This window comes from Arachis hypogaea, chromosome 3, assembly GCF_003086295.3.
Source record: "Arachis hypogaea cultivar Tifrunner chromosome 3, arahy.Tifrunner.gnm2.J5K5, whole genome shotgun sequence".
Taxonomy (NCBI): domain Eukaryota; kingdom Viridiplantae; phylum Streptophyta; class Magnoliopsida; order Fabales; family Fabaceae; genus Arachis; species Arachis hypogaea.
In genome coordinates this window covers 140,172,771-140,185,854 of record NC_092038.1, presented here as the reverse complement: position 1 = coordinate 140,185,854, position 13,084 = coordinate 140,172,771, and the positions used below count along the sequence as shown (strand labels likewise).

The window sequence follows — 13,084 nt, the reverse complement described above, 5'->3', positions numbered from 1 at the left end:
ATTTAAAATTTTTAATTCTTGAATCACAGAGCTAGATGAAATTAAGGTGTGTTTTTTTGTTGTTATTGTCATGTGATCAGAATTGGGGATCCAAATTTTATAAAGTTTATGACGAAGAGTCGTGTTCTTTCCATCAAAGAACAGACCAACTGCCAATATAATTAATGAATAATTACAACACCACCCAAACTAATTTCTATATTAACAAATTGGATCACAATTAGAATAAAATTCTAACATTCTCCCACTTGGTCCAACATTTGTTACGTATAGTTTGCAATTACATACTATATTTAAACAATTAAGACAAATTACACGAATCATAGCGGTAGGTTCTCATTAGTCGAGTATTACCTTCTATGTATTATAATGTAACATTTCCTAATTGAATAAACTCTTTATGTGGTATTTTGTAGGAATAAGCCCAATGCTTATCCTAGGTTCTTCACTGAATTTTATTTGTCATTCTCAATCATGTATGCGCATATATACTAACCAAATGAGAAACAAACAATAATACGAATTTTATATCCAAATATGTCATATGATATAACATAAGTCATGTAAGTGACGTTATAGAACATAAACCCATACTAATTACATGATCCTTAAACAATCCTGGTGGCATGCCTTTTGTCAAAGGATCAGCTATCATCTGTTTAGTACTAATATGCTCTATCTGTACCTCATTAGACCTAACTCGGTCTTTAATGGCTAAGTACTTAATATCGATGTGCTTATTTCGACTACTACTTCTATTATTCTTAGCCATAAATATAGCAGCTAAATTGTCACAATATATTCTCAATGGCCTAGAGATACAATCCATAATCTTAAGCCCAGAGATGAAATTTTTTAACCAAACACCTTGTGATGTAGCCTCAAAACAAGCAATAAACTCGGCTTCTATGGTAGAAGTGGCTATAAGTGATTGTTTTGCACTCTTCCAAGATACTGCTCCATCAGCAAGCATGAAGATGAATCCTGACGTTGACTTCCTAGAATCAACACATCCTGCCAAGTCTAAATCTGAGTATCCAATAATTTTCAAATTGTCGGTTCGTCTACATGTAAGCATGAAGTCCTTGGTCCCTTAAAGGTACCTTAAGACCTTCTTTGTAACTCTCCAATGGATAATTCCTAGATTACTTTGATATCTTCTTAACATGCTAACAGCAAAAGCAATGTCAGGTCTTGTACAGACCTGAGCATACATTAGGCTTTCAACGGCTGAAGTATAAGGAATATTTTGCATCTGTCTCTTTTCAAGTTCATTTTTGGGACATTGATCTAAACAGAATTTGTCACATTTCACAATAGGTGCAACACTTGGTGAACAATTTTTCATTTTAAACCTCTCAAGAACTTTATTAATATAGGCTTCTTGAGATAAACCTAAAATTTCTTTATGTTTATCTCTATAAATCTTTATGCCAATGACATAAGATGCATTATCCATATCTTTTATATCAAAATGTCTATAGAGAAATTGTTTCACTTCATGTAACAACCCTAAATCATTTGTTGCAAGCAAAATATCATCTACATATAAGATGAAAAATATGATCTTACTCCCACTAATCTTGTGATATATACATTGATCAGAATTATTCTCAATGAACCTAAATGAAGAAATCACATTGTGAAACTTCAAATACCACTGTCGGAAAGCCTGCTTTAGACCATACATTCCTCTCTTAAGCTTGCAAACTAACTCCTTACCAGCACTTGAGATAAACTCTTCGGGTTGTCTCATATAGACCTCTTCTTCCAAATCTCCATTAAGGAATGCCGTTTTCACATCCATTTGATGCAATTCCATGTCAAAATGTGCTACCAATGCCATAATGATGCGAAAAGAGTCTTTCTTTGAAACAGGAGAAAAGGTTTTCCTGTAGTCAACTCCTTTCCTTTGAGTAAATCCTTTGGCAACAAGTCGAGCCTTGTAGCGCTCAATATTACCTGATGAATCCTTCTTGGTCTTAAAGACCCATTTACAGTCAATGGCCTTTTCTCCATCAAGCAATTATACAAGATCCCAAACTTGGTTATCCGCCATAGAATTCATTTCATCCTTCATAGCATCTAGCCAGAAATTGGAATTACGACTTTTCATTACTTATGAAAATGTCGTTGGGTCATTTTCATCACAAACATCATAGTCAGACTCAGCAAGATACACTACATGGTCACTAGAAATTGTAGGCTTTCTTATTCTTATTTATGTTCTTAATGTTGCATCATCAACCTCTTGTAAAGGTGGTGGCATAACAGGTTCTTCCTCTTCTTGAAGTTGCTCTTGAGCAATATGTTCTTGAACAACATTTTCATTATGAAGAGTTTGATCCTCCACCATATGATCTATTTGAACATTATCTTCATGATGTGAAATATTAGTAATATGTTATTCTACATTGACCCTATCTGTATGGGCATTGTATTGAACAATCACTCTTGTACATGGAGATGTTTGACAAACATTCTCAACAACTTTAAGAGGATGATTTCTCCCACTTTTCACATCATGCTCTAAAAACCTTACATTTCTAAATTCAACTATTTTACTTGAATGGGAGGGACAATAAAATCTGTAACCCTTAGACTTTTCTGCATAGCCGATAAAATAGGCACTTATCGTCCTTGGGTCCAACTTTCTTTCTTGTGGATTATAAACCCGAACTTCATCAGGACAACCCCAAATGCGTATATGATTCAAACTAGGTTTTTAACCTTTCCATAGCTCAAATGGCGTTTTAGAAACTGCCTTTGTTGGAATTCTATTTAATATATACACGGCTGTTTTAAGGGATTCACTCCACAAGGATAAAGAAAGATTGGAGTTGCTAAGCATACTTCTCACTATATCCAGCAATATCCTATTTCTTCTTTCAACTACACCATTTTGATCTGGTGTGACAGGCATGGAGTATTGTGCCACAATACCATGCTTTTGAAGATACTTTGCAAATGGACCAGGTACTTGTCCACTTCCAGTATATCTCCCGTAGAATTCTCCACCTCTATCTGATCTCATGATCTTAATTTGCTTTCCACATTGTTTCTCTACTTCAGCTTTATAAACTTTAAAAGCGTCCAATGCCTCATATTTATTATGAAGCATATAGAAATACATATATCGTGAATAATCATCAATAAAGGAGATGAAGTATTTCTGACCACTTAACGACATATCAGGACAACATATGTCAGTGTGAATTATTTCTAATATGTCAGAACTCCTCTTAGCACCTTTTTGAGACTTTTTGGTTTGCTTTTCCTTAATGCAATCCAAAAACCCATCACTTACTAATTTTTTCATTCTCTCAATGGAGATGTGTCCCAACCTTCGATGCCACAACATGGAGAATTTTTCATTCATACCATTATCATGCATAACCATAAACCAGATGGAACATTATTAGTTAAATGGACTTTAAAGAAATCACCAATTAAAGTACCACGTCCAATAATATTAGAATTTTTAATAATGTCAACAGAATCATCATAACAATTTATACATAATCCTTGTTTTACAAGCTTGGATAAAGAAATAAAATTTTTAGAAAAATCTGGAATATAAAATTTTTTTTCTAAATCTAAAATACAACCAGTACTTAATACAAACCTAAATGTTCCAATAGCTTCCACACGTGAATGCATCCGATTGCCTATATAGATGCTCAGTTCACTTCTTATCGGTTTCCTTTTCCTTATGAAACCCTACATGGTATTTGAAATATGAATTTCAGCACTAGAATCAATCCACCAAGTGTCATGACATATTTCAACAAAATTAGATTCAAATCACAATGAAGGGATAAGATTACAAAGGTTAGTACCTTTCTTTTCAAGCTAAACTTTAAATAATTTTGGGCACTCCTTCATGTGTCCTTTCTTTTTACAAAAGAAACACCGTGCACCTTCTTTCTTCATAGGATGGGATACAATACCCTTTCCTTTCTTCTTATGAGCTTGCTTTTTACTACCCTCATTTGTCACTAATAGTGCACTTTCACCAAGTTCTTGAATTAGCCTTCCTTCCTCTTGCATATACATCACCAGTAATTTGTTAATGGACCATTTTTTCTTATGTGTGTTATAAAAAATCTTAAATGGTCCGTACTGGACAGGAAGAGAATTTAGAATAAGATGCACCAGAAATGAGTTAGAGATCTCAATCTCTAAAGCTTTCAGTTGTGCTACAATGTCTTTCAACCTCATGATATGTTCATTAGGGTTCTTGTAAGTGCCTCATGGATGATAATTGTGCCATTAGAGTGCTTGCAAATGCCTTACTAAAAGACTTAAACTGTTCATCAATAACCTTCATGTAATCCTTGACATTCTTGCAATCACGAATTGAACATCGAGTACTAGTTGAGATACGAGACTTAATGAATATCATACTTAAATGGTTGGATTTCTCCCACCGTTCGTATAATGCTACGTCGACTTGAGAACTAGCATCAGTAGGTGCCGGAGGCTCTTCCCTACGAAGAGCATAGTCAAGGTCTGCACACCCTAAGTGAAAGAGAATCTTATCTTTCCATTCTTTATAGTTGTCACTACTTAATAAATGAACTTCAGATACAATTTCAGATATCATTATTGCTGCAAATAATAAATCATGCTAACATTACTCAACTTTAAATAGGCACATCAAAATTCATAACATATGATAATACATGCCAATGCAAGTCATATTAAAATAAATATGAATCATAGTGTCATTAAAATCTACCTGTGGGCAAAGATTTTAACACACATAATATTCACTATATTAACTAAGGTATTGAAACTAAAAAATAAAATATTATTTTTTAATACCTGTAGGCTAATTAAGAAGTAAAAAATATTTTCTATTTCAACCTAATTATATGTGAATAACATAATAAATTCTTGTGGGTAAGTTCATTATATAATTCAAAATAATTACAAATATATCATATTAATATTTATGTGATTTCTTTAAATATAATTATTATCAAGAATGTTGTGGCTATTACTCAATAAATCATATATTAATCACAATATAATATGCAGCGGAAGAATTTATATTGCATGCAAATATAATCATCAAATAAATAAATTCAGTAATATGAATAATATCAAAGTGGAGATGATCTAGTAGACAAATATTTTGACAATATTTAGAAGATCCAAGTTCTTTCTGTCTTCTTTCTTCCAACGTCTTCCCTTTCTTCTTCTCTCCTTTTTTTTATATTCAAGAATAAGAAAACTTATAGAAATCATGGAAAATTATACTATTATAAAAAATCCTTCTGACTTCTTATGGTGTATCAATTTCAATTTCAATGGTTTCTTTTTTACTTATTCTAAAATTCATATTATACATTTTTCTTTGAAAACAATTTATCAAAATAATGCACAGTAATTAAATTTTAAAATGGCAAGGTAGAGACAATTTTGCTCTGATACCACATGTTAGATATTTTATAAAACCAGTAATTTACGTACCTCCCGCCATTGCCAATAAATTCTTTGATTTAATTTGGAACTTCCAATTCTTGAATCACAGAGCCAGATGGAATCAAGGTGTATTTTTTTGTTGTTATTGTCGTGTGATTAGAATTGAAAACCCAAATTTTATAAAGTTTATGATGAAGAGTCGTGTTCTTTCCATCAAAGAACAGACCAACTACCAATATAATTAATGAATAATTACAACACTACCCAAATTAATTTCTAAATTAATAAATTGGACTACAATTAGAATAAAATTATAACAGAAATTACCCATGTATGATGGCTGCCATGAGCAAAAATAATTGAATTTTAGAGAAATTAAATTAGCCAGTTCAATTTAAGCTTTTAATAATTTAAAAGATTTCACTTCACTAAATTGTATGTATGTTTTTTCACGTTTTAAAAAATTTAAAAATTACAAATCACTAAATTGTATGGTCTAAATTCAATATCTTCAATTAAAAAAGTAACTACAAAATACACTTTTTAAATTATTTTTTTGCAAAATAATCCTACTATTAGTGTAAAACACAAAAAATATCAATATTTTTAAAATTCTCATGTTAGTCTCCAATATATAAAAAATTCAGCCTACAAGTTGTTTGAGATAAAATTCTAATGCAGAGTTATATTAATTATTTTTATCATTTTTGGTCTGAGTTTGAATTAGGCTTGACCAGGGCTCAATATTTCAATTTGATATGCCTATAATTAGGTCTTTATACTTTTTTTTTTTCAATTAGGTCCTTACACGATATCAGATTTTGTAAGTAAGTTCTTATCGTGACAAAAATATTAAAATTAACATAATATTATGTTAATTCTATCGTTTTTGTCATACAAAATTTGATATGGTATAGAGACTCAATCGAAAAGAAAAAAATATAAAAACCAAATTTTTAATTGGATAAAAAGTATAGAAAAGAATAATTGAATTTTTTTTTTACCCAGTATCGAAGAGTTTGAACTAAGATTTTCAGATTGATAGGATAGAGTATTCGTACATCAGAAAAAAATTTTAAATATGTAAATTTATCCTCGAAAAAGAAAAAAATGGAATGAATTGATTGCAAATTATTAAAAGATTTTATGATTTCTGCTTCCTCTAAAGAAGAACTTAATTGTCGGAAAAATGGAATTTCCATGACAATGACAAAACCCTCTGATATTATTTGAGAATACAAATTCTTGTTAGAGCCTAATATTACAAATGTATTCGCATTACTGCTTTGAACCCTTACGCCAAGGCCTCAATCTCGGATTTTCGAACATGCTTAAATTTTCTTACCGAACAACAAATGAGAATGAGTGGAATTTTTGTTAAATTTCCAGCCCAATTAGGCCCATTTAGTGGCAAAATCTTAGTTAAAAAACATATTGAAATGTCAGTCATGGCCCTGGCATAAATCTGTGCGCTTAGTTATTTAGGTTAGCTGAAACTTTTGCCAGAATTTTCGTTTCAGCACCGATATATTTCAATAAAAAATGAGAGCATAATGAGAGTAGTGCATTGACTCACAAGTTACTAAATGTAGAACATGTGATGCTATATAAATTCCCATAATTGATCTGTGTGTGAACTGCACCCTTTCACCTACAAATAAATATGATGCGTCCGTTTTTGGTATTTTGAAGTAAGCGATGTGGGGACAATGACATTATAACAAAGCTTGTGCGAAAAAGTGCAATGCGTATCTTGTTGATGCATCATATGATATCAGAGTAAGACAACTAGAAATGAAATGTGGTCTCCTTTGAGACCAAGCAATAACAGAAAAACAAACACCCAAACTAACAAACATGGACCTTCACTTACGTTACGTCTCTTAGACTCAAACGAATCCAATGACTTCCCAACTCACAGTTTGGTAGACTACTACTCACTCTTGTATTCATTCATGTCTTCTACTATGATGTCTTAACTACCCCATTTCTTTCTTATTTATATCACTACACAACCCTTCATCTCATTACACCATGGCTTCCTTCACAATTGGTCCTCATCATCGCCATTTGTCACATGACTCTGATGAGGTATTGCGCTCTGCTTGCTTCTTCAAACAATGCTTATACATTTTCTTTATTATGAACTACTACTCTCTTGCACTTACACCGGTATTGAATGGCAGGTTCGCCCTCCTACTCGACAATCTGCTTCATCGAAAGTACAATGCCGAGTTTGTGGTGATGAGATTGGAAATAAGGAAGATGGAGGGTTATTTGTGGCATGTTATGTGTGTGGCTTCCCTGTTTGTCGACCCTGCTATGAGTATGAGAGAAGTGAAGGCACACAGTGCTGTCCTCAGTGCAACACTCGCTATAAGCGTCACAAAGGTTGGTTTTGCTTACATTCTATTATTAGATCACTTTTATATTACTTGATTATGTGACTTGCTTTGCTTCACTGCAGGATCTCCTAGAGTAGTAGGAGATGAAGAGGAGAACTTTGATGCAGATGATTTTGATGATGAATTTCAGATTAAGACTGGCCATGATCATGATCATGATCATGATGATGTTAATCATGCGGTAATGCATGCCTTTGATCATATTAAAAGATCATGCATGAGAATATTAATATGGCATGTTGCAGCATGGAATGCAGAAATTTTATTGATATTATTTTCCAAATGAGATTTCACTCAAATGAGTTAGCATTACCAATTAATTGAATACAAGTAATCAAAAAAGGAGGCTAAGGGGCTCTTTGTGATTTCAACAGGAAGATAAAGACAAGAAGGAACAGCAGTGGCATCCCAATGCTCAAGCTTTTTCTTCAGCAGGAAGTGGTAATCATTTTCATCGTTTAAAAAAATGTTGTTCTTACCAGATTTCTCTTCAATCTGTATATGATTTTATAAGTTGGTTTACTATTCTTTAGTTACCGGTAAAGACATTGAAGGGGACAAAGAATTCTACAGCAATGCAGAGTGGGAAGAAAGGGTAGAGAAATGGAAAGCCAGACAAGAAAAGAAAGGCCTCCTAAACAAAGAAGAAGGGAAAGACGATCAAGATGAAGAAGAAGATGAGTACCTGTAAGTGTTCATTCTCTTACCCTTGAAATTGCATTCTTATGAAAACGTGATATGCATCAAATGAGACAAAATTACATCACAGTTTGGCTGAAGCTAGACAACCATTGTGGCGTAAAGTTCCAATATCTTCAAGCCTGATCAACCCATACCGGATAGTGATTGTGATGAGGCTGGTGATTCTGGCTTTCTTCTTGCACTTCCGCATCATGACTCCAGCACATGACGCTTTCCCACTGTGGTTAACATCTGTGATATGTGAGATATGGTTTGCATTCTCATGGATCCTTGACCAGTTCCCTAAATGGTTCCCCATCACGCGCGAGACTTACTTGGACCGCTTGTCCATAAGGTTCGAGCGCGAAGGGGAACCAAACAAGCTTTCCCCTGTTGATGTCTTTGTCAGTACTGTGGACCCTTTGAAGGAACCTCCAATCATAACAGCCAACACCGTCCTTTCCATCCTCTCCGTCGATTACCCGGTCGAAAAGGTTTCCTGCTATGTATCAGATGATGGTGCTTCTATGCTTCTCTTTGACACACTTTCGGAAACCTCTGAGTTTGCAAGAAGATGGGTTCCATTTTGCAAGAAGTATAATATTGAGCCAAGAGCTCCTGAGTTCTATTTCTCTCAGAAAATCGATTACTTGAAAGACAAGGTACATCCTATGTTTGTCAAGGAACGCAGGGCCATGAAGGTATATATGCTATTTATTTATTCATTCATTTTTTCAATGTTATTTTGTCAGTGTTCAACTGTTCATTGGGAGTTTGAGACTCATAGAAGCTGTTCTTTTTTGTTGTTTACTAAATTGCAGAGAGAATATGAAGAATTTAAAGTGAAGATTAATGCTTTGGTGGCAAAGGCTCAGAAGAAACCAGAGGAAGGTTGGGTAATGCAGGATGGAACACCATGGCCTGGGAATAACACTCGTGATCATCCAGGAATGATTCAGGTTCACCTTTTGCTTCTTCCTCTTGTCATTAAGAACATAATATCTTATAAACAATCGTACAAGAACCACCATGATTCAAAGAAATGTTTAATGTAGGTGTACTTGGGAAGTGCTGGTGCACTTGACGTGGAAGGCAAGGAACTGCCGCGACTTGTGTATATTTCGCGTGAAAAACGTCCTGGCTATCAACATCACAAAAAAGCTGGTGCCATGAATGCTTTGGTAAGTACAAAAACTTGTGATTGATGGTGATTAATCCATTCAAGCAAGGCTAATAGGATGATGAAATATCTGTTTCTTTCTTGGTGTTTATCCTTAAAAAGGTTCGAGTTTCTGCTGTGCTTACAAATGCACCTTTCATGTTGAATTTGGATTGTGACCACTACATAAACAATAGCAAGGCTATAAGAGAAGCTATGTGCTTCTTAATGGATCCTCAGCTTGGGAAGAAGCTCTGCTATGTCCAATTCCCACAAAGGTTCGATGGTATTGATCGACATGATAGATATGCCAATCGCAACATTGTATTCTTCGATGTAAGTGGTGCTACACATTCTAAACTCTTCATTAACGAAAATGTGTAAAGATTAAATTTCATTAAGTTCTAATGCTTGTCTTCAAATGTTTGATTTCATAACAGATCAATATGAAAGGCCTAGATGGGATCCAAGGTCCAGTGTATGTTGGTACTGGAACTGTTTTCAATAGGCAGGCATTGTACGGATATGATCCACCAGTGTCCGAGAAAAGGCCAAAGATGACGTGTGATTGTTGGCCTTCCTGGTGCTGCTGCTGTTGTGGTGGTTCAAGGAAATCAAAGTCAAAGAAGAAATCAGGTGGAGGAGGTCTTTTCAGTAAATTGTACAAGAAGAAAAAGATGAAGGGGAAGAACTATGTTAGAAAAGGGTCTGAGCTGATGTTTGATCTTGAAGAGATTGAAGAAGGGCTTGAAGGCTTTGATGAGCTAGAGAAATCATCTCTAATGTCTCAGAAACAGTTTGAGAAGCGATTCGGGCAGTCGCCTGTTTTCATTGCTTCCACTTTGATGGAGAATGGTGGACTTCCTGAAGGCACTAATTCTCAAAATCTTATAAAGGAGGCCATTCATGTTATAAGTTGTGGTTATGAAGACAAAACCGAATGGGGAAAAGAGGTAATCCTACTATTCAGTATACGAGACAATGAGTACACAAGCCATTCCTCTTTTGTACTTAAAATCTTTAAGTTTGTACTTAACTTATCAAGTCCTTGCAGATTGGGTGGATTTATGGCTCAGTGACAGAAGATATCTTAACAGGGTTCAAAATGCACTGTAGAGGGTGGAAATCAGTGTACTGCATGCCAAAGAGACCAGCTTTCAAGGGATCTGCACCAATAAATCTATCAGATAGGTTGCACCAAGTTTTGAGATGGGCTCTTGGTTCTGTTGAAATTTGCCTTAGTCGCCATTGTCCCCTGTGGTATGGCTATGGAGGAAAGCTTAAGTGGCTAGAAAGGATGGCTTATACCAACACCATAGTATATCCATTCACTTCCATTCCTCTCCTTGCATATTGCATACTACCAGCTGTGTGTCTTCTTACTGGAAAATTCATCATTCCCACCGTGAGTACATAATTTGTTTTAGATTTCTTGCAACACAAGTTATGCTAGTTGTTACTGATTTACAGGTTTTGAATTGGTTTGTGCAGTTGACAAACCTTGCTAGTGTTTGGTTCATGGCTCTATTTATATCCATCATCCTAACCGGTGTCCTTGAGCTTCGGTGGAGCGGAGTTAGCATCGAAGATTGGTGGCGAAACGAGCAATTTTGGGTGATTGGAGGAGTTTCGGCACACCTTTTTGCTGTGTTCCAAGGCCTCCTGAAAGTTCTTGGAGGAGTAGACACCAACTTCACAGTTACAGCAAAAGCAGCAGATGATACTGAGTTCGGAGAGTTATACCTTTTCAAGTGGACAACACTTCTGATCCCACCAACCACCCTCATAATATTGAACATGGTTGGGGTTGTGGCTGGTGTCTCTGATGCCATTAACAATGGATATGGCACATGGGGACCTTTATTTGGGAAGCTATTCTTTGCATTTTGGGTTATTGTTCACTTATATCCTTTCCTAAAGGGTCTCATGGGAAAGCAAAACAGGACTCCAACCATTGTGGTTTTATGGTCAATTCTGCTAGCATCCATTTTCTCATTGATTTGGGTGAGGATCGATCCATTCTTGCCTAAGCAAACTGGTCCAATACTCAAGCAGTGTGGAGTTGAATGCTAATTAAGCAACTGCACCACTGGCTGCAGGGGTTCATCTATTCATTTGATATGATGCAAATGTATCTTTTTTGTTTTCTTATTATTATATAGTTAATTGAGGCTTTAATTTGTCTCTCTCAGAAGAGTTTATCAAGAGTATATGTATAGGCTTAAAATGCAAATGTGGCTATACTTGGAAACTTTGAATGGACCATACACCAAACCAGATACATGTACTTCGTGAAACTATTACAAACTTCTCTTTTTCTCTCTCTCTTAAAAATTATGTCTAAATATATAGTATATTAAAAGTTTAAAACATACTGAACAAGTACTATTTAAGCTATTACATAAACTAATTCCTTAGCTTGTTCTTGTTGCCAACTTGATTTTTATTTAATTTGTTGGTCACATTTCATCGTCAATTATGGGTACTTCTCTACTGTATAGCCAACAAATAATGCTTAAGTTATTACTATTGTTGTCATTATTATAACCTTAGAAGGAATCCTAGTTCAGCAAGGACATGAGACCTTCATATTCAGTTGCTTTCTTGGGCAGCACTCAAATGTTGGCGGTGACAAAGGCGAGAAGGACTTCTCCGGGATGACGGGATACGGGATCACCATTGATCTCACCAGCAATTATAACGCGGTCACATATGTCGTGATTTTCTCAGCAGCCGTTGGTGTTGTTCTGAGAGGCCAAGACAACATTCTAACCGGGGTGCATTGCTATAACAAAGCATCATCTTTTGGTGGTGTGGGGACCTTGATGAATGGGTTGTTTCTTGGTGATGCTAATGTTTTGTTGATCAAGTTGTAGTTGATCGGAACAATGTGAATGGAGCAAATTGGGTGGCTCATTTTTCAACGGTTGTGGTGTTTCCTAATCGGATCAGTCATTTTCAATATTCGTTCAGTCGTTCTATGCACAGGAGGAGCCTAATGCGGTTGTTACTTGTGGAGAGTGATAAAGAAACTAAAGGGTTGGTGTCATTCATTGTTGAACAATATAGAAACAAACATGCTAGAGGGTCATTGCATACTCATTTACTTATTAATTAACCATACCATTCATTATGTAGAATTTACTGGTAAACTTTTTTTTTCCTTGTAATAATAATGTAATCCCTAGATAGGGATGGAAACAGTATGCAAAATAGTATGTAGCCGCCACAATAGTGACGTAGTGCTGAGGCAGCTTGTGCGTGTACAAGTTGGCTCAGTCAGTCCCCACTCTGTATATATATCTCAATTCCACGTTCGCAATTGGATATATATGTGGTGAGTCTGTGTGAATTCAATGAGATTACAATTTTAGACTAATAGTCAGCAATTTAGCTTTTGAGTCTTTGA

General features: G+C 35.0%; 1 protein-coding gene across 1 annotated transcript; it reads left to right on the top strand.

Annotated features, from left to right (window-relative positions):
• The first annotated feature begins 7,363 nt into the window (after positions 1-7,363).
• On the top strand, positions 7,364-11,982 carry LOC112734640 (cellulose synthase A catalytic subunit 4 [UDP-forming]). The gene is made up of 12 exons (XM_025784049.3): positions 7,364-7,521; positions 7,617-7,821; positions 7,898-8,016; positions 8,210-8,276; positions 8,369-8,522; positions 8,605-9,217; positions 9,338-9,475; positions 9,572-9,697; positions 9,799-10,011; positions 10,116-10,628; positions 10,730-11,080; positions 11,167-11,982. Exons 1-12 carry the CDS (start codon positions 7,465-7,467, stop codon positions 11,746-11,748), a joined length of 3,138 nt encoding a protein of 1,045 aa, XP_025639834.1. The 5' UTR covers positions 7,364-7,464; the 3' UTR covers positions 11,749-11,982.
• The last annotated feature ends 1,102 nt before the right edge of the window (positions 11,983-13,084 follow it).